The sequence below is a fragment of the Drosophila grimshawi genome, unplaced genomic scaffold, assembly GCF_018153295.1.
Source record: "Drosophila grimshawi isolate 15287-2541.00 unplaced genomic scaffold, ASM1815329v1 contig_1377, whole genome shotgun sequence".
In the NCBI taxonomy this organism is placed as follows: Eukaryota; Metazoa; Arthropoda; class Insecta; order Diptera; family Drosophilidae; genus Drosophila; species Drosophila grimshawi.
The window spans coordinates 16,079,490-16,107,422 of NW_025062900.1; the positions used below are offsets into that span (position 1 = coordinate 16,079,490).

Consider the following 27,933-nt stretch of genomic DNA (forward strand, 5'->3'; position numbering starts at 1 on the left):
AGTTGTTTGCGAAACATTGATGAGTGCGGTTGTGGTTAAATCGTCTCGCTTAAGTTGCTGTTAAAAGCTTATTGCTGCATGTCAACGAAACTAAAAGTTTAAATATGCATACACTTTAAAAAAAGACGAACGTACTTCGACTTTGGCTGCAGTGCATAAAAAACAAATCAGCGTCGCTGCTGCTGCTGCTGTTGCTGCACCTGTTTCCTGCCAACAAACTGCAGCAGATGCGCACCCCAGTCGGAAAATACATACTTACATATTACACACATATATATCACATTCATATTAGCATTATGCGGCACGTACGCGCCTTTGGCCACGCATAAAAATGAGCAAGTGAAGTGAAGTGCCGATGATAAGTTAAGGGCGAAGCAAAAACATAAAACATAAAACATAAATCAAATAAAAACCCATAAAAAAAGAAAACGGCCTTGTGCACTTTTTTTCTTTAGCTGCAATCCATCAAAGTTTTGGGATTAACACACACCAACACACACACACATACACAAATTGGATTACCAAAAAAAAAAATCAAATAATAATAAGCAGATAAACAGAAGCTGAACCCAATTGAACTCGTTTGAAAGGTAAGTTTTGGTTTTGGAATTTCAACTTTCGGTTCTTAAGTGTTCCTTAAATGATCTGCACAGCTTGTCTTCCACTTCTCACCCAGATTATTTTGTTGGCTACCAAAATTGATTTATTGCGATAATTCAGAGTCAGCTTCGGGTTTCCGCTAGAAAGTCTCTGGTTGTCTTATCTAAAAGACTTGTCTAGTGTGCTTTTTTTTCTGTGGTCTGGTTTTCTTTTCGTTTCGTTCATTGGCGAAAGCTTAGAATTTTCACTAGCCAAATGGATTTCTAGCTGCTGATTTAAATTTAAGCACAGCAATTAAATGGAGAAACAGATATTTTCGATATTTATGTGTATTTAAACGCTGCATTTAAATAAAGAGTCGAAACTATTACCTAGCTAAGTTTCAGCTTAATTTCTTGCACCTATTAAAGTTGATTGAACTTGGATTTGAAAACCTACAACGGTACTCTCCAGAGCTAGCCAACTCATTTCCGTTTCCCCTCACCTTACAACAACAAGCATCAGCAGATATCATCTTGAGGCGATTATAATGCAAATTTTTACGTGCTGTTATAAATTTGTTAGATGTCATCGTCCCGATGAATGGATGTGTATTTTACTTTTATAACACTCTAATATTTTTATTATTATTTTTATTTATTTATTTTTTTGCTTATGCAAATCTAACAAATACCTTGAGGGCCACACGCATCTCAAAGACCTTCCCAAGTATTTCCAAGAAAATGCATATTTATATGTAAATATTTTTTTAATGATAATCAAAGTTTTGGGCTCCATAACCAAAATGAGTTTTTGTTAATTAGTCGCGACGATCGAACGAATGTTTATGGAAAACATCAAAACTAGATTTCCCGGGGCATTTGGATAATGACAACATAGTTTACATAAATTTTACCCAAATAGTTCAATCAAATCGATACCAATTAAATATGCGTAACTCTCAGCCACATTGGATTATCTTCAACATTTATATATATATATTACAATAAGATGTTTCACACGCTTGATATAACTTCAAATTTTTTGGGTGGATATGTCCATTAACAGGTCATTAGCTAATATAAATGACAAAGTTTGTAAGATTCCATTTGTTGTTCTTATCAGCATTTCCGCACATCAAATCATTTGCCAACTTTTGCTTTCCAAAACGTTCCCATAATCATTAGTCATACAACTCAGATGAAAAAAGAAACAAAACAAAAGCCCTTCCAGTTTACCAGTTGTCTAATTAATGCGAATATTATTTGTAAAGCTTTTGCTTACTAAGAATTGAGTTTATTTCTTTATCTCTTCTTCTGAAAAGAGTATATGAAACAGAATGAATATTTATGAGTAATTTGTCAAATTGAAACTGAAAATGAAATCACGCTAAACGACAGTTGAGTAGTACTTCATCGCAATTTTCCCAGACGCAGCTCTCGGACAAAACACCAAAGGTAATAATGATTAAATACGATAATAATGTATGAAAATATCTGGCATGGAATGTATTGCTATATACTTATGAGTGTTGTTGATTACCTTGAAAATTCACTTTAGACCGCTTGATTATGAAATTGTTCGCCAAAAGCAATTGACAGTTTAATAGTTGCATGTTGTTGGTGGTGTTGCAAAGTTGTTGTTGTTGCTGATGTTGTTGTTATTGTTGTTGTGGACGATGCGCGGTTTTCACTTCACTTTCGAACAATTTGCTGGCATCTTTCGCTGAGGGTTCGTCGTACCCAATATAGTCAACTGTTATTGATATTGTATTAATTTCCTGTCTCTGGTCGTGTGTGAGAGAGCCACCAAAGATTTTCACTTGAAAACACTTTTGAGGATTACCAAATGCGACTCACGTTGTGAAGAGGTCGACTGGACAACGTTTTTCTATTGTTTGGCTAATTAAAAATCAGGAAATGCACGCGAACAATGCTCAACAATATCAGGCAGGGGGTCTTCCCTCTTCCTACGTGAGTTGCTCCTTCTACCTGCACCTAACTCCTCGAGGAGCCACTGCTGTTGTCAAGTGCGGTTTGCTACGGTTTAGCGCCCTTTTTCAGTTACCAGGTAGACAGGCTTAAGCCATTGTCATTGCCATTACGGCTATTTAGACTGGGCTTAGGGGCTGGCGAAACGTGCGTTTTGGTAAGGATATACGCCTCATTTGATTTAGATATTGGCCATGGCAAGCACGTACTTACATCCAATCTAAGCAAGAGAGTAGAAAGTGCCTCTTGATTAATAAAGATATGGATTTTCGTGGCATTGCGACACCTTGGCTATCTTTAACTTGAGATCGGATTGAATTGACTTGTCAAGATCTAAACTATTTCGAAATGATCGAGCGATCAGCAACTGGATTTGGATTACTTTCCGACCACAACGAATTATGTATACACTAACCGGCAGGGCATATTAGTCGTAAGTATCTACACTATTCTCATAACTAACAGAGATTTTGATAGTTAAAACGAATTTACATATTGAAATATTAAGCCCAGCTTAAAACACAAAAGATTACATTACATAAGCATACAATTTCTGGAATGTACATTCATTAAAAGATTTATACATTTGTTCATACAAATTTATAGCTACTTTCGCAGTGTTTGTATATTGCGCTGTAACATTTTGAAAAATGCAGTCAGGAAGTTGTTCACTTTTACCATAAACGATCAAAACAATGCTCGTTTCTGCTATTTCATCCAATTTGTATGGCTTTTGTGTTTGGGTCTGTCGTACAGAATTATAGGCACGCCCGCATATTGGCCAAAGACAAAAGAGAATTGTCATAGAATTTGCATATGTGTAGGGGAATGTTTTCATTTCGTATAATTGAACGACCCGGACTTGCAATAGCGTCGTTTTCCAACATATTGTCAAATGCCACACAATCTATCCACACAGTCCACAATCCACCCGCCACCTTCACATCTCAACTGTGGCGGCAAAAAGTCACGCGTGTCATAAGCAAATTTGAAAGTGATTTGCAATTCAATAAGATCCATTGCCAGACTTCGTATTTTTACAGCTAAATTCGGAATATTCAATTGAATTGAAAACGGGCCAAAACTTTGTATTTTTTGTTGTATTTCTGATTTGATTTGCTCGTTTTCCAATTCGCGCGAACTTGGCTAAATTACTGCTAAATGCGAGCTTAGTCAGCAACTCAATGCGCAACTTATATATACATATATACACACATATCTGCCATAATATGCATATCAAGATATTATTATAGCAACGCGTCAGCAAAAAATTCCAACTCAGTGTTGACGCTGTATCGTAAAAGTTGTTGCTTTTCGTTGACACGCTGTTTTGTTAACAATTAATTAACAAAAGGAATGAAAAAGTGGCAGTTGATTTTGGTATATCTGTTAACTGTCTATTTGCCAACAACAGCAAAAGCAACTCGTCAAAAAAGGCGCTAATTGGCGTGCTATAAAATAATTATGGCGTTTTATGGCAGTGCATAGCTCACACACATTTCAAGTGTTATCTGAGCAGACACATCTCGTAATCGATAGTAAAGATATCAGACCAGTTTGGGAATATTCACAAATGCCTTAGTTATTATTCTCATATTGGATTTAATCTGTTATGTTAATTTTTTATAGATGAATGAAACGTTTTATTGAGTTTTACACTCATCAAAAATATCTAAAATATCTTAATATATATTAATAAAGTAGAAAAGTAAATGTTTATTTTTTGGAACAAAATGCATTCTATCGACTACTATATAAGAGTTAAGCTGTCTGCTTTATAAACTATATCAAATGATTGAATTTAATATATTAATAATATTTTCTTATTAATATAATAAGCAAAAAAAGTATCTTAAAGTTCCGTGCACGCATATAAAAAAATCCCCGGAAATTAGACATGGAAATATTATTTCTGAATTGGCGCAAAAATTATGGTTATTTGTTGTTTTTTTGTTCTGAGTGTAGTTACGTGATTCCGCAGCTAATACTAAAAGTTGCAGACAAACTTGACTTAACTAAGCCATCTTGGCGCCCAGCATCTTGCGCTTGCATGGAGTTTTTCATCTAGTTGGATTTGATTTCCAATATATGCTAATGTGCTAATAATACATTTGGCACGTGCTGCGAGGTAGATAACTCAAATAAAAAATTAGTTTGAATGGAATGCCAAGAAACGGCAAACTTTTTGTGAATGAAAACGCAAGAACCGAGTTAAATACTTTTCTTTCATATAATTAAAAGCGTTCACATATTGTGAGAAACGATTCAAGTGCAGTTTCAGCATCTTTGCAGATGCTCTCAGACTTTCCAGGTGTGGGGCAGTAATGGCGTTGCCAGCTTTTATGGCTAATCAAGTGCAACAACAACAGCAGCAACAAAATGATGAACTTTCATCTGTCAAACGACTTTGCCATTCTCAGTCTCTGCCACTCTTGTTGCATTAGGGTCAAGTGGGTAACTTTTAGTGAGTTTTGTCTGCATTCATTTCACTTTAAGGGCCGCGCTCAACTTTCGTTAGGGTCTTCAAAGACTAGCTGCCTTGCGTAGCTTATCGGCTTTGAATCCAATTGAATCCAATTGCCGACTTACTTTCTACACTTTGTGTGTGTGCAACACGTGCCCCCCGCCCCCCTCGTCCACCCTTCCTGTGCTAACCGATAAAAATGTGCGACAAATTCTCACGCCCAACTCTTTGCTGTAAATGTAAACCGCAAAATGCAAACTTGGTGGTGGTGGTGGTGTTGGTGCTATGTGGTGCTGTTGGTTCCCAGCTGAAATCCTGTCTCTGTTTTGCTTTAGCTTTTGCTGAGTGTGTGTGTGTGTGTGTGAGTGTTGCCTTGACTTGAATGCACTGTGGGAATGTGCGGGAATAACTCGCACACACAGAACTTGATTGACTTGCATTTTTTTGTGTCTTCTCCCTTGGCCAACTCAGGGATTCATTAACTGCAGCAGCAACTCTTTCACCGCCTTGCTGCAACTTCCACTCATTCTCTCTCTCTCTCTCTCTTTGTACTTTTGTATATTCGCTGTCTCTGTCGTAATCGATATGCGTGTGCAGTTGGCGAAACCTTAACACCCGTTTACCCAAAAAGGCTTAAGGCCGGAAGCGCTTCAGTTTAAAGGCTCTGTAAGTGCACCAACACACAAAACCAAAGCAAATCCCGGCAAAAAAATAAAAAAGAGCTCTTGTCCACTTGGCGCTCTATTTGAGCGTGATTAATTTCTGTACATCAGTCTCTGCCAAGCGGCTAAATGCACAAAACACTGCTTGGCACAGAATTCACAGCTCCTACATCAAAAAAGATAAAAATAAAAAAAATTTATACTAAATTCTGCGCAATTGCATGCTTCATTTTGCACTTCTTTTTTTTTGAATGACACTTCTACCATTGAAGGTATATGTCTTTTTTTGACAAGCTTTACAAGCTGATTGATGACTTAAAGATGTCCCAGGTTGATTAAGTAGAATCTTGTATTACCAAAATATGTGTGGGCTACTTAAATTATACAAAATATTTGACTTATAAACATGAATGTAATTTTTGATTGGTTTTATTTTTAATTAACATTCTATATTTCTTGAATAACGTATTGTTGTAACAATTGTTTATCTGTTTAATATGTAATAGTTTATTAATCTAATTGAGTAATAAAAATAAGAATTTCATTACAAATAATTTCATATAATTATATTAATGTAAATGCATATTACTAGCGATAAATATTAGAAATATATATAAATATTAAGCAGGGTATTCCGATAGATACTAATTTAAATAGCTGGGAAGTGTATACATAATTTGTTGTGATCGCAAAGTAATCCAATTCCAGTTGCTGGTCGCTCTCTTTGACAAATTAAGCATGCTGAAAAGCTGCTACTGCAGTCAACTTCTTTGGCACATCATATGAAGGCATAAGCAAGAAAGGAAAAGGGGCAAGGGACGGGGGACGGGGAAGAGGGTGACAGGTAACAGCAGGAAGCATTTTGTTGAACAGCTCGAAGCAACATTTTTGGGGCAATCGACTCCACTCCCAGGCGATTTAATTGTGCGTTGCCAAATTTGCATGGGAAACACCTGAAATTATATTGTTGAGGACTGTTTTTATATCAAGTTTTTTTTTTATATATATATATGAAGTGTTGTTGTTTTTTTTTTGGAGCAAAGCTCAGTTATGTGCATAAAACAGCAAAACAATTTCAATGCTGAATCGAATTCATATCAGTGCTGTGTGGCAAGTGCAAGTTGTATAAATAGCAATTGCAATTGTTGCATACCAGATATTGGATGCAGCGACTTGCATTCCTTGAACCGATCTCGGGTTGTTGCTGCTGCTGCCCCATAAATGACTCAGTCTTGCCTTACATTGAAGGCTTATCCACAACTCGCTCTCTTTTCACTCACACTATCTGCAAATAGTATTCGAGTTATGGATTCTTAAAATAAAAACAACTTAATCGACACTTTTATGTGGAAACGAAATTAATTGTTGACGCTTAAGTGGCAAGGCTGGCATATGTATATATGTGTACGAGTATGCATGTTATGTATTTTATGTTGCCCCCATTCACCCCCTTCCCCCCACTCTCTCTCTCTCTCTGTCTGTTCTTCAGTTTGTTGCCCGCTTGGCTCATAACTTCATTAAGATGCGCCTCAGTTCTTCTTCTTCTTCTTGGAACTGAGTTTGTTGTTTTTTATATTTTTCATATTTCTTTATTTAAGCACTTATGTAGGGGTTGAGAGATGAGTGTGTGTGTGTGTGTGTGTGTGTGGGTTGCTGCTGCCACAGTCAGTTGCAGTTGCATGTGTTAGGCATTTTATGATTAGTGTTTTGACTTTGGATACTAAACTGAAAATAAGTTCGAGTTGCCTTCAAATTTGATTTATCTGAGCAAGTGTGCAGCAATTTGCATCCAAACAATCAACGACCTTGCTGCGGCAAATGGAATCGTTTAACTATGGGAAAATACAAATAAATACAAATGTTTTCTATGGCATAGCAATCCACTAAATGAAATTCAAACAGAGGCCAAAAATAGATGTAGCTAAATCATTTGACATTTGCCTTTTGTTTAGTTGTTTTCCCATTTTTTCTTTATTGTTTTTGTTTATTTTTTCCTGCTGTTTTTTTGTTGCAATCATTTATTGACAAGTCTCGCTCTGTGTAAAACAATACTTTTTGCAATTTCCATGGAAATGCTGTTGCCGCCTTGCCACCTTTTGTGATTGTGTAAGCCAAAAACAAAGAAAATGTTGCTCTGAATTTATAATTTCCGCTGAATGCTGAAAGCTTTATGCGATTTTTAGATTTTCACGTCTCGTGTATCTTCTTCTTTTATATGCATTTTTTATTTATGAGGCGGCAAAAGTTTTTGGTTGCATGGCAAATGCCATAAATATGACAGGCTTTCAATAAATTTATGAGTCGCTTGCTGCTGCAACAAAAAAACAAAAGGGAAAAATAAAAATGTAAAAATAAATAATATTTAACCGCAGCACTTTAAGCTGGATGGACTGCAAATGCAAGTGCACTGCAAATGTTGTACATAATTTAAGAGCAACAATTAATTAATTTTCACAATGCACGCCAAGGAATGTGCGGAATATACCGAAATGCGAATACCCTGCATTTCGCAAATTAAGTGTGAGCCATAGATTTCAAAAACAGTTTTTAATTGTATCTCAGAGCTGCTTTAATACCCACTTCGCATTAATACCCACTTCGCATTATGCACTCAACATTATGGAGAACATTAAGAAGCACTCTTAAATATTATTTTTATTACTCTACTGCTTAAATCTGTCAAGTGGCAGAGGGAAACACCCACAACAACATCAACAAGAACAACAACAATAATGCCAACAATTGAGACCAATTTAAATCAAACATTAAGTGAAAAATGTGTAAAATAAAATGGGAAAAATAATACGAATAATTGATTAATTCATTGACAGCAATTGACTTTAATTGAGTGTCACATGGGCAGCTCCACAGATTATTATTATTATTTTTTGGCTCTCGCCGCCGTTTTAATTAGTTTTTCCGACAGCTGCTGGAGCTGCGTGCAGGAAAAGCATTAAGTATTAACGGTTAATGCATTTGCACTAAATACCAGTTGTGACTTTTTTTGCGCTTTTCGCCCAGCGTCTGTCGCATAAGTGAACAGGTAAAAACAACAGCAACTGAAAAACAACAACAACAACATGAGGCAGACACGTCAACAAGTTGAAAGCGATTTGCCAACGTAATGGCAACAAAATTGCAGAGGGGCCACTCACCTTGGCAACATCAACATCAACATCATTCCAGCTGGCAACAATTAGCTACGGTCAGAGCAACTAACTGCATAGGAACTTTGTTGACAAACGCGGAAAAGCGCAACGCAAGCGCTGCATAAATAAATGACTAAGCGGCCGCGCTAACGTCGCACCGAAGCGTGCTGCCATCGACAGGCAGCGGCAGCAGCAGAGGCAGAGGCAGCGCAGCCGTAACGTCAAAGCGTGACAAATAGCTAAATATTGTTGTTGTAGTTGTTGCTCAGCCTTCGTTCGCAATGCGCATGTTGAGCAACATTTTTAGCGGGCATTCTGCTTCTTTGGTAAGCAAGTAAGTAAACAATGTTGCAGCCGAAACTTGTTGCTGGGCAAACATTTTAAGCACTTATTTGCTTATGTAACTGTTAAGCAGTAGTCCAACCAAGCATATTAGTAAAAGAAGAAGAATGCCAAGGCAAGAAGAAAAAATAAAAAAAAAACTATTATAATTATATTTACACAGCAGCCAAGTTTGCGTCCGCAAACCAAAAGAACTTGCCCATTAGCGCAAAAGCCACAGTCAAAAATTTGTGCCTGACAATAGCAGCAACAACAGAAACAACTTCAGCAACGACAGCAACATTTTACGAGAATTGTGTAATTTCATTTGTACTTCATTTCGTTTTGGCCAGCACAATTTGGCAGCAGCAAAAACACAGCAGCAAAAGTAAACAAAAAAAAGTGACTACAGCAACTAAGTATCTGAGTTTTGGCTTGGCCATTCGGAAAACTGAAAACTAGTTTAGTTTAATTTGCAGTTGCGCCGCAGTAATTCTCGAGAAATCAGCAAAAAAAAAAAACGACAAACTCATTAAAATGCGTAGTAGATTCTTTTTTCTAATTTATGAGTCGCTCATAAAATAGTAGTTATACAAAACATATTCTTTAGCACCATCAAAATGAACTTCCTGTCCTCTGAATTCTTATTTGTTGCCCACTCATGCCCACAAATTTGATGCCATTTGACAAATTATCGCTCAACATTTTTGAAGGGCTCATAAATTGTATAAAATAATGTTTGACACAATTTCGATGACTGCAGGAAATGCGCACCTGAGTCTATCGAATTGTGTTCACTGTACAGGATCAGCTAATTGATAAAGAAATGGCCATAAGAATTTGGTCAACAAATGCTGATCAATGACCAAGATGATTGGCATTATACAACACAAATGACATCAAAGGAAGTCAACTGCATTGTTGGCAATTGTGCTGAGAGAAGAATGTAAATGCTTTGAAAAGATGTGAAGGAAATCCAGTAAATAAAAATCATAAAGTGAAACTGTGAAATTAATACAAATGACATAAAAAAAGTGAGAATTTCCGATGATCAAAAGTCAATGAGAGATCGATAAAGAAATAGAAGCAATCTTTTGAATTTTTGTAGAAATCTAGTTCCATGAATTTCTTTGTGCGCTGACAACTTTCCATTAAAGTGAAGGGAAACTTAAGACTTAAAGAGAACATTCTCACAAACTCAGATTTGGAAGGGAAGTTATTTAAAATGAGCTCAATTATGGATTTAGCCAAATAGTGAATGGAAATGAATCTTCTTCCTCTTGTTCTACTTCTTCTGGTTGGGAACTAGTTTGTTCTCTGTTAACTTACATTAACTGGTTCTAGTTCCATTCCCATTATTTATCCAAGGAAACTATCATTAAATAGTTATGGTGCCATTTCCACTAGCAACAAAACTAACATTAACTGGTTATAATTCCATTTCCACAATTAATCCAGGCAAAGCTCCGACTTGGGGCACTTTTCTTTTCCATTGGAAAAATGCTTGCACAAGTTTTCAACTGCAGCTGAACATGTCAACGCTCCAAGACACAATACTCATAAGCATTTTATATGTTAGAGCCCACGCTTATCGTGCTGCATGCATCAATCTTGAGCCCAAACACTCTGCTGACAACAAGAGCCCCTACCTGGAAAGATAAAAGACCAGACCCAGAAATGAAAAACAAAAAGAAGAATACAAAAAACACACAAACTCTTTATTTTCACACCTACGTTCAATGCAGAAAGAGCCACATTTGTTGTGCCCTAATTGTGGGCGTTAGGTTCCAACAATGGATTGACTTGAGAGCTAGTCTCGTTAGCCAGCGCTGACCTCTGAACCTCTAACGAAAGTGCCGCTGCTCCAACATCCGCAGCCTCAACCCCAACTCCAATACCCCCAAAAAGAAAAAGACGAATCCCAAACTCAAACCGGAAACCCATAAATGCATAACGCTCGAATTGATACCAAAAACCAGCTGGCAAATAAAATAGTTCCTTTCCTCTGCTCCACCGTCGACATTGACTTTGATTTTCCATATCCACAAAATGCTTTTAGACTTCCCATTTACGATTGGCATTTCCATATCCATACACTGGAAAATAATCGGCACCTTGTTATTGGGCAAGTAAACTTCTAAAAAGGCTGATTGTGTTTATCTAAAAACCAGCGTTTTTCTTTTCTAAGTTCCAGACTACATTTTAGAAAATTTCTAATAAAATGTGCCAAATTTCAGTGCGTATTTTATTTTTTCTGAGTGTATGCACATTTCCACATGTTGCTGCTGCTGCTGCTATTGTTGTTGCTGTTGTTTTTTGTAAGACACACGCACATTTCCTCTGTCTACCTGCTAACGCTGAGATCAGAGCATGTGAAGCAGCAGCAGCCTCAGTGGAAGCAACAGCAACAGCAGCACGTCAGTGGAAGTGGCAGTAGCAGCCGGAGCAGCAGCAGCAGCGGCAGCAGCATCTGCCTTCCCATTCGACTCGTATTTCCCATAGCGAAATTCCCACACTCGCTATCTATCTTTAGTTATGGACAAGGACTGCAAGTCAGCTGCTGCTGCCGCTGCATCAAGTGTATCCACACACGCACACACACACGCATGTATCTGATAGACGATGCTGCCACATGTGCGTAGATAGATTGTTTTGCTGACTGGAGTTTGTAGTACTTGTCGTTGTTGTTGTGTTTTTGGCACAATTTCCCATATGGTTTTTCATATTTATGCATCTATCTGTGGCAGCTGTCGCTTTGCCCTCATAGGCATGGGAAACTAAAAACAAAAAAAGAAAAGAAACAGTTGCGTTTTCAATTCGTTTGTGGGTGGGTATCGCCAAAAGGTATCCAATTTACAAAGATTTATTAGCATGAAAAACATAATCAAACTTTTCATGGAATTTCCAAACTGAAAGAAAACACAAGACTCAAAACAATTCATTTGTTGTACGTAATCGAGAGGCATGTAAAAATATGAATTAATCAAAATTTAAATTTTATTGCAAAAAATACTAAATGAAGACATCAAATGGGCAGCATTAATCGATTTAATTAAAGTCAAGTTGCTCAACATGTTGCTCTACAAATATTCTGTAAGCATCCAGCTTCTAATAGTAAACCAGTTAAGCCATTATCTGGAATATTTGTAATTATCCCTTTAATGTTGCAACATAGTCCGTTTGGATATTGTTGCCAAAGTTAGTTGCTATAAAAATTAGCAGCATTCTTGTAATGTATATAGCTTTAAGCGGTTATTTCAAGTAACAATTACTCAACTGTTTTCTCATTCTCTCTCTCTCTCTCTCTCTCTCTCTCTTTCTTTGCCATTGCAGGTAAGCTTGAGATTGGAATCTGAACATGGCATCCGCAAGTCGTCAGCGACTTTTAGTGCCCGACTAACTATTTATAAGGTAATTTGAGTCTCGCTTAGCAACACCGACAGGCAAGACAAGCAGACAAGCAGACAAGCAGCGCCAGCTTTGTGTGGAATTCTTTAAATGACAAGACAAATAAAAATTAATAGCCAGTAGCGGGATGGGTCGCGAGTATGAACGACCTGCCTCTCCCCATCTCTCTTCCTGTCTCTCCCTCTCTCTCGCTCTGTCTGCATTTCCATTTCCATCTGTCCCATTTCTATCGTTTCGCTGTTGCGTTGCGTGTTCGTTCGCATGTCCCTTTGCCGGTCTTTGTTTACCTTTGAGCTGAGGTTTGTCTTTGTATATGCCCTTTGTTGATTTTGTGCGCACGCCGCTGTCGCAACAAATATATATATATAGGAATGTATATAAGCATACCTGCACTGAGCGAAAGAAATCATCAGCAGCAGCAACAACAACAACAACAATAACAAAAGCAATGGAAATTGCTTAAAGCTGAAAAAAATAGCAATCGGCATTTGTGAAGAATTTTTAATGAGACCGACTCAAGTGCTTTGGACTAATGCTAACATTCCATAAATGTTGTCCTCTTTTTTTTCTCGCCGTGTATACGTGTTTTTTTAAAATATGGTTTGCGTAATGCGAACAGCGTCCGAAAACTGTTCGTCCTTTGTTTTAATAGTCTTAAATTCCAGAGCAAATAATTCGACTGCAAATAGAACCCAAAAATTAAAAGAAAATGTTGGACTATTAAATGAGAGGCAACTATTAAAGACTCTTTTGTCTTTGTCGCCACTTTCTACGTTTACAGCTAAGAACCACCTAACTAGGCACTTAGATATACATATATTATTATCAAGCAACGACACATTCCGAATCGAATATAATTTGTTGTTTACTTCCCTTTGCCGTTGCATATCTAATTGAATTTCCCTTTGCGACAGAATTGTTTACATTTCCTGTTCAACACACCCAAAAACTAATGTACCGATCAAGCATGTTCTACCATTTCCCGAACCCAAATGTAATTGAGCTGACCCCCTCCCCTCCTCCTTTCCAGACCCCGTGCCCCACCTTCGATAGCAAGGTGTGGCCAGGTCTAACGAGGCGCCACAGCTCGCTGCTTGGAAAACTTATTAACAATCCACTTTAAGGCACATGCGACACTAAACACAATCCCAATTTGTATACCCTGTAAAAAGAGCGAAAGAGGTAGCTCAAGACTCTGAAAAGAAGAAGAAAATATATAGTAAGAAATTCTCAACTAGTAAGTGAATCTTTTAAGACCCAACCCCGATTTTACTTTTGTGCATCTTTGCTTAACAAAAAAGGTCACCAAATCTTTCACACAACCAATTATATTTACATTATTTCAACATGTTTTTAATATTTTTAAATGAAGACTTTTTGCCAAATAATTATTTTGTCCTACTTTCCTCAATTTTTAAATAGCAAATGACGAGAAAATGAATTTTTAGTGCTTCTCAAATTAAAGAGAAAAAACGTTTAGTGAAACCTCAATTTCTAAGCGAATAAGCGGATAAACTAAGGTAACTAAATTGCATTCAGCTTAAGTTAAGCTAACTTTAAAATTAAAAATCATTTTGTTTAGTTATTATTGCGTATTAGTTAAAATAACTTTACCAGCTAAGATCATAGGGTATTTACCACATAGTAACGAGCTTGCCACCCCCTTTTTGGGGTTGCAAATGTGACAATGGAATAGGAAAAATGTTTGTGAGTTGGTTTGTGGAGGAGGCGTCGGTCCTTAAGCCCAATATTAACTAGGGTGTGTTATTTGACGAGATGTTGGGGGTCACAACATAATGTAAATGATTTTCCAGACAGAATCGAGGGCGGGGCGAAGGAAAGGGGAGAGCAAGGGGACTACGGTCGTATTACGTGACGCCTGTGAAACTGTAATTTGTGCTAAAAAATAAAGCTGAGAATAGTAAAAAGCAAGGGGGGGTTGGGAAAGCTGTGGAATTAGCAAGAGGAAAAGAGAGAAATACTTGAGAGAGGCACCGTTATTAACTGACGCTGATTGTGATGTAATCTGTGCTCAGCATGCCAAATAGAACACAGAGAAATGACAGAAATTCCTCCCAGCCCCCGTCTTTGCCCCATACCCAGTGTGTTTCCTTTATGCTAGCTGGAAAATTTAAATGCCACAACATTTGCAACACGACTCGTAGCGTTATTTTTGTCTGTTTATTTTGTAATGTTTTTTTTCCTTTTTTTCTACTGCTACCGGATGCCAAATGCATTTCGAACCAGTTTTTGTCACAGCCATACTCCAACTAACCCCCCCCCCCCCTGCCCCTTGTCCCGTCATAGAGCTCTGGGGCATAAATCATATCGAAAGAATTTATGCAGCAAGGCAAAAATTCCTGAGTTTTGCAGCGCAGGCAAACATGTTTTAAGACAGCATCGACTCGCAACAAGTTGCGACTTGCAACGGAAGTGACTAGAAAATGGTCTATGTGTCTGAGATAAGTGTATATATTTACCATACTCTCGCTCTCTCTCTATCTATCTCTTGCACTCTGTATCGTTCTCCCTTTCTCCTATTCTGTCTTAATGAGTTCTTGTGCAGAGGATGTGATTTCATCCAATTTGACTTCCTGTTTAGCCTGCGTGTGTTTAGTGTGTGTTTAGAGTGTGTATGTTGCCACACCTAAGGATGCACTTAATTTTGATTTTAAGCTCAATGCGACATGACTTTGAAATGCGTGTCTTGATTGTATACCAGATTGATTTCCGGGGCAAGTGTAATGCTCGCACTTGGTAAGATCATATGCAATTTCTGGCAAAGCTGTATATCTAATTTGGACAACGCCCCGCGAGCCACGCCCTTTAAGCTCGTACAGCATGCGGCATAAACATGTGTTGCAAAACTTCAGTTTGAATTTATGAGCGCCGATAAAAACTGTGCGCCCCAAGTTATGCTCTGGCAAATTGCAACAGCAGAGAGAGCGGATAGAGAAGGGGGAGGGTAGTGTGTTTGTGTGTAGATGTGTGTGTGTGTGTGTTTGAGTGTGCAGGTGTATTTCATACTTCGGATTTCGCACCTACGCCAACAATTTACGGCACTTTTAAAATATGCAATTTATGGTTGCTGTCCGGATGCCGGATACCGTTAGCCACCAGTTAGGGCACCAATTGGGAGGGTGGGGATGGGTGCGTGCCACTGTTTGTGTGTGTTGCAACAGGGCTCACTGCTCTCAAGATTATTACATTTATTGGATGTGCACATATCTGGGCCTTAAATTGGGCACTGCGAAAATTTGAAGTGGAAGCTGTGAGCCCAAAAGCAATGAAATGGAATCAGAGATTAACATCTTCAGGTTATTGCCTGATTCCAGTGCGCCCAACATTTCTGACATTCATATTCGAAATATTTGTGAATCGCAAAATTAGCGCCTGACTTGAATAAAAAAGCTGATGGATATATTTTTGAAATTCCAATAGAAAAGAGTAAAAAATGTAAAAAAAGCAAATTGTAAAAATTAAGATATGATTTCATTTCTAGTTTGCTTATAGTCTTAAAGTATAAGTAAAAATACATTAAATTTAATTTAATAAGAATTGTAAGTTAAATTAAGCACAAACACGAGCTATTTGTGACAAACTTTGCGCAAGTTCGATGCGAAATTCAATAAATCATTGCAAAAAGCAGGAAACTCAACATTGGCAACATACTTTACGAATGTTTAATGTTTAATGTAGTGGAATTGGGCTAAAAGAAATATTGATATTATTAAATTATTTTTCTTTGAAGACTGCAAGTTCTTCTTCGACTAGATTTGGACTGATGACAGTTATTGGTAGTTTTAATGCCAAAAGTGATTTAAAAGGAATGCCCAGTGAGAAAATCGTCGAAATTGATCTAAAATAAATTCGCATAAAATGCCGTAAAATATGCAAATGATTAGGTGACAAAATGTGTTTCAACACACACACACACACACACTGGCACAACAAACGAAAGCCATTTGCCATTAGATGACCACAAAATGTGAGGCTGACACTTGCAGCCGTTGTGGGCGATTTGGATGGGTGTGTGGCGTGGGCGTGGCACCTATGCTTAAAAGCCCGCTCTAAATAATTGCAATTTATTTGTGCTGCCATTAAGTGACACGTGTGACACTCTTTCACTCGCACACACTCTCCCCTTCTCACTTCACCCCCCTCTCTCTATTCTCTCACTCACCCCATCGTTGTGTTTGCATTTAATATGCTGGTGTTATTAACGCCACAAAAACGCAAAATGTAGCTGCAACTGCACTTTAGTGCGGCATTGTGGCAGCGTACCTGATTGACAGCATGTTGCCCCTGCGTTCCCTAGAGACTCCACCCCCTCACCCGTCCCGCATGTCAGCTGCAGTTTCATTCTCTCTGGTGGTTTTGTTTTTGATATCTGTCACAGGACGAGGCGCCACTTATGCAATTTTAACGCCTACAGCAACAGCAACGGCAACAACTGACAACTGCTGGCTGTTGTTGCTTACCTGTTGCCCCTCCCCTCTCCCCCCACCAACTGAGTTACGTAGTTTAATCTCGCGTACACTTTACGCTATTACAATTTCCACGCGGCACACGCTGCGTATGCGTGATGAGTATTTGTAATTGGTTTTGCTGGCCACCGACTAGATAATATCTGTCCTACAAGCAAGGGTTAGCTTATCTATAAGTAGCTGATATATGCGTGCTATTTATATTGAGGCATTTATTTTTACTTTGAGCAACTCTATAAACTAAAGTTGAAAATAAATAATTTATTTAAATTCAATTTTTAGCTATCAGTTATTATATACAAAATGTACATAGAATAGTTAGTAATTCTACACAATGGAGCAGCTCCAATTGTAAAATGTTGGGCACTGGTATAAAAGTAATTTCCACATCTGTGCTGGGCGCCGCAGAATGAGTTGGAAAAGCTATCGGTTTCGCGGTTGGATTTTAATGTTAAGCTGAGTTGTTTATCTTTTTAATGATAGTCAAAGCTGAAAAATACGGAAAGCTTAGACTGCAGCTGATCGAAGGGAGAAAATTGCTTGGTTTGGCCAGCCTTGAGCTGAGTTTTGCCATGGAACTTCATGCAGCCTTTGCTTTTGTGTTCTCCTTAAGCTTTTCCACTGTTTTCCGTTTTTCTCAGTTTCGCATTGCGTTTTCTTGACTTCTATTGTAGTTCTTTTTGGTGTTCTTAACGCCACTCTTAACTTGCTTAACGCTTGCGTTGCCAGCTGTGCGCTTACCTTGTTAGCGGCACTCTATTTGTATACCCTGTAATGCAGAGAGGGGCAGTTAAGAACTGTGCAAAGTTGTCAGGGAACCGCAGCTATGACAATTAAAATTCACAATCGGCATCGAAAATCAACATTTATATAAGAATCAGTTTTCAGAATTCCAAAAAATAATTTAAATGAAAAATAAAATGGAAAATTTAGAGTTCAATTAAAGAAAATACGAATTATTTATTATAAATCATCAATGGTGATTCAAGTTAAATACAATGATATTAATTGTGAAAAGGGTATCTCTGGTTCGTTCTCTCCCTCCAGCTTCTGCTATTTTTAGTTGTGTTTTTTAACAATGCTGTTGAATTACTGTCCCGTTTTATACGAGCACTTACTGGGCCACACGTTCTTTCCTTGGTTTTGGTCTACGGCAACGGCTATTTTTAATGAGCAACTCAGCTGTTAGTCCCATCTTAGGGGCAGCTGCTCTGCTCTGTTCCCCTGTTGCCCTGCTTCCCTGTTCCCCTGTTCACCTGTTGCCACTGTTCTGCTGCCATTCTATGCTGCATTCCGAACAATGCTGTCCGGCTTGCACTGCTTTCCCAATGCCTCTTAATTTCGCATAAAACAAAAGCACGTGGCTAACAAATAAACACACAGCGACAGCCACTTTTGCCGAGCAATTAAAAAGCAGTCAATCTGCGGGGTTACGAGCTCCAAAACTCTGGGGACCTCCCGACCTGGGTCGGGCCTAAACATACATATACATACTTATCTGCCAGCGGAGTTTTCTACCATAATGAAATTCGTTTCGCCTTTTTCCAAATTTGCATGCAAAGCAAATTTCAGAATATGTAAGATTGTGTGGTAGCGACTTCTAAATACCCTGTAACTATGCCAAAGTCAAGCCAGTTTACAAAAATGTGTTTAAATTTGAATAACTTTAAACTCAAATTAATAATATATTTATAATAAATAATAATAAACTCAAAATAAAATTAATATTCTATTGGCTTTTATAAAATTTAATTCAAAGTTCTCAAAATGCGATCTTATTTATATATACGAAACCTTTGCACAAAATATTAGCTTTTATTTTAACTCTTCTCTTTATAGAGATCTCTGAATACACACATATATATAAATAGACGTGTAGAACATGATCCAAAAATATAAATACTCTGCTATATTTGCAGAACATTTCTTAACCATGTTTTTATTTTATTTTATTTTTTGTACAGGGTATTAAAAGGGCTTTTGAAAAAATGCATATTTAATTTTCGCTGCGCTCGTTTACGGTTCAAGAAGTTGAAAAGTTCTGCCGACAACAGTTCCTTTTTATTTTTAGAATTTTTCCGAGCTTGTTATTGTTGGTCTTAATGCCTTGCGCCTCTTTTGGCCTTTGCGCCTTTCGCTGTGCAACACTTTTTAATTGCGTACCAAATTGGCCAATGCGGCAGCAGGCAGGAGTCAGTGGCAAAGCGTCGCCTAAGCGGATTAAAAAAAGAAGACCATTGCAATCAAATTGTCTGCGTGCTAAAAATAAAAAGGAAACACTTTTCGTTAAAAAAAATAGCACAGATAAATAAATAAATAGGGGCTTAAGCATTACATTATGAGAGTGAATTTTAGTTAGTCACTTTTTAACTCTCTATGTCCTTTTTTATTATTTTTATTTGTGCTTTTTCCTTTTTCAACTCCCCTGCTAGTTTTGTATGCAAATAACATTTTTATGCGCTTGCAGAGTGTTTTCTGGTTTAATTAAGTAATGTATAACATCACTAAGTAGAAAGACATAAATATATTTGTGATATACTTTAATTAGCATTCCCCTCTTATATTTTTACAAACTTTTCAATCTTAGTTTTATTTTGAAATATATTTTTGATCAATACAAAAAGCTACAATTAGCTCAGGTTTTATAGATGTAAAAATGTTATAATTTGATCACATTTATCACACAATTAACAGGGTATTCGAACTTCGGCAGTCGCACAACTAGAAATTTGGCTTGCACATTTTTTGTCGGATTGTGTTTGATGCATACTAAATAAGAGTATATCTGGTTTAAGCTCTGCATGCCATTTGATAATTGTATTTTATGAACTGCAAGCTACACATAAAGAATTAAAACTAAAAAAAAAACTATATATTACAAGCATATTTCAATTAATAATTTATTTACTGGCAGTTACTTTGTTTAATTGCTTAAATTTGGTTTGAATTTAAAATTTAAACTTGTATATGAACATAATTATTCCAGTGGCCAGGCTGTTGCCACTTCCGTTTAAACGTTGGTTGCATTGGGTGCGAATTGAAATAAAAAAGAGTTTGTCGGATAAAAAACACACGTTTTTTTAATTACTTACATATTTTTGCATACTTTACATGTCACATATTATCATTGGCTCAAACAATTTTATTTTGCAGTAAATTGTATTTAAAATATTTGTTTTTTTATCACAGCGAAATAAAAATATATATTAAAAATGTATAATTATTTCATCAATGGCTTTTATATTCTTTGATAGCTCTTCGCATTGCTGGCAATGAGTTTTTGATGAGCACTTTGCGTTGCCTTCAAATAATTCACTAATTATCAAAAATAGATATAAAATATATATTCAAATCTAATTCGTTTGTAAAATTGGCAATTTAGTTAACTGTTGTTAAATTGTTAATGCTTTTTGCGAGGCCTGCTTGCTGTTTATTTATTTGTGTGCTCAATCTGCATTGTTCTAGCCAACTTTTGCCCCATTGTGCGTCCAAGCATATCAAACGTTTTTTTTTATTATTTTTCTTTTCTTTCTCGTTAATTTTTCATTTACTTTGTATTCTTAGTTGAGTGATTTTTGTTGTTTTGCTTTACGCTTAATTTATGCAAGTCTTTTCGTTGATTTTTCAATTCATTTTTCTTATAGATACCGCGCATGAGCTATATTTAGTATCGGAAACTGTTTGTGGAAAGGTTTTTTTTGGATTTATTCATATCATGCGAGAAAAACCGCAAAGTTAAACGGGTCATGAATTAACTCATTTGGGTCTGGCCAATAAAAAGAGGAGGAATCCGCCAGAGCGCGGCTTTCGGCCTGAAAAGGCATAAGCCTCATGTGGGGTATATAAATGCATATTGAAATATAATATTTAAATTTAGACTGAATTTATGCAGTTGGTAGATGGCTTAAATTAATGTAATTTCCTAAGAATTCAATTGGCTCGTTAATAAAACAACTTTGAAGTGCACTTTGATTCATTGACCTTTCCCTTGGGTTCAGTAAAATATTACTTGTATATGAGTATAGTATTTCACACATATGATAGTGAATGCCTTTGATCGGCCATGTGATGGGAGAAGACTTTGGGACTGGTCGGTCCCAGACCGTTCTGGTTTCACAGTCACTGATTAATAAGGCCCACACGAAAAGACAACCAACTCTTATCAGGTTGAGCCCATTTGGGCAAACAAGTAAAAAATAGAAAAGAGATACAAATTGTTGCCTTTTGCCTTTGTCGGCTAGCGCCTTAAAGGACCCCACCGGAGGGCGTGGCCGTCTTCAATTTCGAACAATGTGCCTAAAAATGTGGAAATTCTTCAATTTAAGTCCGCAGTCAACTTTCACTAGCCCTTTTCTAACTGCCGTAGGTCCCTTTTTCTGGTCTGCTGACCATGAAAATACTTAGCTGCTCCAGCTACTCACACTAATTTTGGTTCTGGTTCTGGTTCTTGTTTTGGTTCGCTTTTTTTTGCTATTGCTGTTGCTTTTGTCGTCTTCTGGTTATACAATCAATAAAGCGTTGACATTGCGTTGCGAGAGTGCGTGAAAATGATAAAGGATGCCCCGACGCCGTCAAGTGACAAGTCGACTAACTCGCCAACTCACCAACTGCAAAATCAGTTCTTGATTTACTTTACTACCAAAGGACAACAACAACAGTAACAAATAGAATATCAGCTTGTGCAACAGGAGAAGGTTCAAGGACACGCCACAGTCGTAAATGTCACAGCTGTGCGCTTTTATCACACAATTCGCTGATAAATCTCAGCCGGAGCAGTCGGCACCAACTTCAAATTAAAACATTCCTCACAAGTTCTCCAAATTCGATATTCGACATTCGACATTCGCCATTCGGGATTCGTCTCGGCGAGCTCCAAGTTCTCGACAGCATCACAAAAATCTGCAAGTGCTTTTATTACTTGACTATTTTTTCATTCTATCCTTCGTTTTTTTGTCTTTGTTAGTTTTCTCTTTCCTTTACTTAATACCCTGCAGTGGACAATTATTAAATGTACAGATGAGAAATCTTATTTGAAAACTCTTGATTTAATTTAAACAAAAAATAGAAAACTTTTCACTTCAATTTTAGTTTTTACTTATTTTTACACATAGACTTACACTTGCTCACACTTTTGCATATTTCTACAGGGTATCAATTAGGTAATACACTTACTTGATCAAATCAAAGTTTTCTCGTATACTCTCACTAGTTCCAGCGAGCCTCCTTAGGGGTTTTCACTATTTCCAGTCGTCGTGTTGTATTCTTGGAATTTATGCGACTTTGCAACACTTGTCGCAGTGCTTGGCAGTTAGCCTGATAAAAACTACCCAATTTGACCTCTGGCTTGTTTGCTCAGAATAATTGGAAAAGTTGTGCAGTATCAATGTTCGAATGTTCGACTAGGCCGTAACATTATTCACAATGCATTAATTCAGATTCAACGAGAGTTTTCGATATCTTTGCTCTTGGTTATCTATAATTGCACTGGGCAGCTCCTCATCGTCTCCTTCTTCCTCTTCGTCTGCAACTTTTGGCCAGAATAGTTGCTGACTATTTGTATCCAGAGCTACACTCTTTAACACATTCTCTCCAAATATCTCTCTCTCTCTCTCTCTCTCTCTCTCTCTCTTGTGCCAACCTCTCTCTCTCTCTCATTTCTTTTACTACCTGCCACGTGCGTGCTTTAGAATTTTATACGATTTTCCTAATTCAATTTCATTTTAACGATATCTTTTTTTCTTGATTTCTTGTTCTGTCTGTTTTTGGGTTTATTTTTTTAATTCACTGTTTTCAACACCAAAAAGGTTGTATTGGGTTTGTTCATAACTTAACGCCACATTAAAACAATTTGTTCTCTATGAGTAAATGTTTTTTTTTTATTAGTCTCTTGATAATCATAAAAAGTGAAAATTGCTTCACTTAAATCAGGAGGAATGTCCCCCAACTGTGGACAGGATATCTCGAAGTGGGAAGCATTCAACTTTTTCTATCTGTTTTTTTTTGTCAATTTGCCGTGTGAAAAATTAATTTATTTGATTTGCATTTCAATTTGCTGAGCTCGACTTTTTACCTTACCTTAGAGCAAGCTGCTCAATTTTAAATTTCGTTGGTTTTCGGTACACGTTTCTCCTCTGCGTCTTTTCCAAGTCCCCCTCAAAGTGCAGTGCTTGTACAACTGTAACGGTAACTCTAACCTTACTCAATTGTGTTTATCGCTAATGAAGTTGCCACATCCTGTTCATTGAGGCGAATTGGTCAAAAATGTGGTATTCCGTACTGTGTATCCCACTTCCCCCCTCTCCACGCTAAGCCGTAACCGACGTAACCCTCTTTAAAGAGGGGCATCATCGACAGGGTTGAAAATCGCTGCTGCTGCTTGACAAATGCTGCGGCAGTGAAGCATGCAACGAGATATTGATGGGGCGACATGGAGGGGGCGACACTCTGAAGAGCCCTCAGCTGAACGAGCGATGCTCTTCAGTCTGTGTGTGAGCGTATGTGCGGGTGCCTGAATTGGTGATGTATTGAAATTATGAAAAGGGCACGGCTGTTCACGTCATGGAACGCGACACGCTGACAATGAGCCACATAAAAGCGAATCAGCGGAATGAGGATTGAGTGTATGCGAGTGGAGGAGTCGACAGAAGAGAGGAGTGGAGCGGAGAGGAGCCTAGAGCTCGCCTCGAACCCACCTCACACAGGCAGACAGACAAGCGATTTGAATAAATGACTTTTCGCCAGGCTCCCGTAGCAGTGTTGCCAACTCTATTTTTATTTCATTAACTAAACTAACTAAAATCATTATAACAGTAAGCTACTTTTGTAGAATTTTTAGAATTTTAATTTCTTTTAATATTATTATTTTTTTTTATTAATATTCGTTTTATTATAGTTTATTTTTATAGCTTTTGGTTTAAAAAAAAATGCACTCTTGTCAATTTTATTTAGTTCAAAATTGTATATGGAAGTGGTCGGAAATGTGTTTAAAACGTTCGCTCCATTAATGTAACAAAAATGTGAAATTAAAAAAAGAAACGCACAAGTTGGCAACTCTGGCGAACAGTGCGTGGTGTGCTGTAATGTAAAGTTCCGTGTAAAGCGGAAGTTGCCAAAGTATCTCAACATCCGCTACCATCGTTCTATCTCTCTTTCTGCCTCACTGTCTCTCTCTCTCTAGCTCTCTCACTCTGTGTGTGGGCATCTGCCAATTGTTGCAATGAGAGTGCAGCATACGGCAAACTTTTTCATATTACATTCATTAGTTCCCTCAATTATTTGCATTAATAAGCAGATCCACATTAATTAAAACGGTTCCAACTATTAAAAAAGAAGGGCAGCAATAAAGCAAAAAAACAAAAAGGGAAGAAAATTAAGATAAAAAAATGACTGCGCGACTTTCGCACGATTAATTAGAATATGGCAGGCAGGCAGAGGAGTCAACTTGCCCCCTTGTTGCACTGCCCCCTTTCCATTACACTTCGCCCTTGCTGCGTCGGCCAAGTGGAGCAGCAAGTGAACCACAACGACGAACGCGGCGAGCACTCGAGCCATGCAACGCGATACGACATTAGTTGCATGCCACATGTAGAGTGTAGTGCAGGGTGTAGGTGGCACGTCTGACTGGGCAGCTGTGTCTCAGCTTCTCCGTTGACCCCCCGCAATTAGCGGCAATTGTTGCAAAAGAAGCACAAAGTCGCGGGTCAGCTTTTTTTTACATAGGCACGCATCGCTGAGCTGCAGCTTGAAGTGTCCACTTGACGGGCAGAACAAGCGACTTGGTTTGGTTGTAGTCTGATGTCTGGCTTCGAATGTGGCACAGCCACACCAAGACCAGCATACAGCGCTTGCTGAGAGTGGGGCAGCCAAAAATTCAGGCAATTCTTTGATCTATAAAGTGCTTATCAAACTCAAAATTACATTTATTTATTTTCATTTGAAAAATAGCGGAGAACAAAGTAAATTGCCATTCCGAATTTCAAGAGTTTGTCATACGGAATGTAAATTATTTAATTATGCATGTTTAGCTCAAATTAAGAGCTGCACACTCAAAATGAGAATTTGTTTACCAAGAAGGAGAACACGAAATGGGAGGTTAGAAGATAATAATAAGTTTGTTCTTTCCAGAATGTATTTCTGGCTTAAAATTTTTATGTTCTGTTCACTTTTTTTGCTTGATTTTAGTTTGACTTTTTTTGGAACTAACTACTATTTCAACATATTAATCTTTTTCCATAAATAACAAATAGTTTAGAGCTTAGCTCATTCGAGCAACGATTTTATTTTATTTATTTATTTTTTTGCACTCAACTAGTTTCCTAAATTGGCACTTATTTATTTACTTATTATAAGCATTTTAGCTTGGTTGTGTTTTCATTTATATGAACACAAATTCTAAATTTGCCATTTTTCACATGTTGCTTTAATTATGCAAATACAACTGACAGCTTTATTATAGTTCGTAGATAGTTATTAATATTTTTATTTTTTGCCAAAAAATAATTATAATTATTGATAATTATTGGTGAACGCAAAAAGGATTATATGTATTGAAATTTATTGACTGCCAATTTTCTAACAAGCTGCATAATTTTATTCGATTTTTAAGCTTAAATTTATGTTAACCCTTTAAAGGCCGAATTAAATTCGTGGATTTTATAATAATTACATAATTCTCTCAATTGTTGCTGTGGCAAGTGGCAACCACATTTATGAGTAATCATTTGATATGCGACTGCAACTGATCAATCTTTTTATTATCTACTCTCTTTGCAGATGTTGAAGCACGTGCAAATCTCTCCGTTGAGGAATCGCTCGGATTCGCTTTCGCTGCGCTCCTCGAGCAATGTTTCCTCGTGCGCCAGTTCCATTTGCGGCAGTCCGGAGCCGCCGCAGGATATGCAAAGGACGCCTTCGCGCGCCTCCAGCTATTCAAGTCTCAACGAGCAGCTGCCTCAGGTAATTTATAAAATACGCCACTCACATTTAAACTGCGACTAAGTGAGATATTTTTATGTTTTAGACAACAATTAAGGTTTACACAAACTGCCTGAAGATTGACATTGAATACAAGACACTGGGCATTCAGTGGGACACCACCAGCAAGGAGGTGATTGCTCAGCTGCTGCGACGGTAAGTACTAAATGAACAATCATTCCTCAGGCAAACTAAACACTGACTGTATTTTTATTTCATTCCCTTTTAGCCTGAAGATGCGCCATCGTGACCCGCGACTCTTCTATCTGTCCATGGAGGTGGCTGTCCGGCGAGCTGGTGTGAAGACCATACTCGTCCTGGACGAGGACACCCGGCCAGCCATTATGCAGGCGTGCCATCCCAAGGGCGAGTCACGCTTCTGCCTGCAACTGAAGCCGGGCGGCCTCATCCGGGTGCACACCTCGGCGCTCCAGCCGAGCTCCCAGTACAAATCGCTGGTCATCAGCGAGCAGACGAGCTGCGATGAGCTGCTCCAATTGCTGTTGGGCTGCTACAGTTCGCTGGAGCCCGTCGAGAACTTTGCACTGTACGAGGTGTGTCCGGGGCAGGAGTGTCAGCGCAAATTGCATCCCGACGATCTGCCGCTGCGGGCGCAAGCGGAGCGTCTGCGGCGTGGCGAGAGTTGCCACTTTCTGGTGCGACGCACGCCCAACTATGCGAGACGCCGTCAACTGTTGGCCAATCTCAACGTGGCCATCAATCAGAGCTATGAGAGCGATGTGTCGTCATCAGTTGTTGTTGCCGGCGCCGCTGTGGAAGATGCGGATGCCGATGTGGATGTGGATGCTGTTAGCCTGCTGGAGCTGTCGCTGGAATCGGATTTATCGCTGTCCGAGGATCTGCGCAGCTGCAGCAGCAGCAGCGAAGATGCCGAGGAGGATGATGAATGCGCCAGCAGCTCGGGCTCCTCTGACACATCCACCGAGTGCACGCTGCGTCGCCACTTTATTCAGCGACACACGCCCACCTCCTCCGCCACGCCCACAGGCAGCACTCGTGCCTACAGTCCGGTCTACAACATACGCGAAATTCGCACGGCAACGCATTCGTTCTCCTCGCTGGGCAAGGACAAGAAACTGCTCGATATTCATATGAATGCACGCTATGCCCCATCTGGAATCTACAGTCGCCTGCTGCCCGTCGCCGAGGTGGACAACATGCTCGATGTCAATGGCAACCCAACAGCAACAACAGCAACATCAGCAGCAGCAGCAGCAGCTACAGCAACAGCAACACCAGCAGCAACAACAACAGCTGAAGCTGTTAACAATAATCCGGCGAAGGGTTTGGGCCACTTTGTCTATTTGTAGCAGTCAAGCTTTGCCTTGTGTACATAGAGAGCTCTAAATAAGAATTATTAAGAATTAACCCCCCCAAAAAACGAGTACCGTTTGGACCAAAGATGCATTTCTAGACTAAGTTTCAAGCAATCAATCAATCAATCTCTGTATATGTATTTAGTAAGGCGCCTATCGACAACTTTTTCGAGTGAATCTGAAAGATGTTTAATCATAGGTTACAAAAGGAGTCTATAGCTTAGGGTTTTAGTCTCGCAGCTAAAGCTAACATAAGTTTAAGATCAACAAATCTAACAACTAAGATACTTGTAGAAACCAAAAGATATTCAAATAATACCACACACACACACTCACACTTACACTCAAATGTATATTAAAAAACCAAAAACTACAAAAAATGATTGCGTTTTATTTCTTATGGAAAACGAGTATTATAACGAGATGGGTATAATAATTAAGAAGAGGTCTTTCAGCTAACAATACGAGCACATATTAATAGATATTCTAATATCCGGTAAAGATTACATTTTCCCAAAACTTTTTTGAGTTTTTACGGTTACGTATTGCATTTTTGATTTTT

The 27,933-nt window shown here is 38.2% G+C and overlaps 1 protein-coding gene across 2 annotated transcripts; it reads left to right on the forward strand.

Annotated features, from left to right (window-relative positions):
* Positions 1-27,751, forward strand: LOC6561886. 2 transcript variants are annotated; one of them, XM_043214617.1, is made up of 5 exons: positions 1-590; positions 13,997-14,094; positions 25,834-26,016; positions 26,081-26,190; positions 26,264-27,751. In XM_043214617.1, exons 3-5 carry the CDS (start codon positions 25,834-25,836, stop codon positions 27,363-27,365), a joined length of 1,395 nt encoding a protein of 464 aa, XP_043070552.1. In that variant the 5' UTR covers positions 1-590; positions 13,997-14,094; the 3' UTR covers positions 27,366-27,751. The 2 variants fall into 2 exon arrangements, with proteins under 2 accessions (XP_043070552.1, XP_032592403.1); XM_032736512.2 differs by lacking the exon at positions 13,997-14,094 and having other exon boundaries at positions 54-590; positions 26,264-27,715.
* Positions 27,752-27,933: the final 182 nt, after the last annotated feature.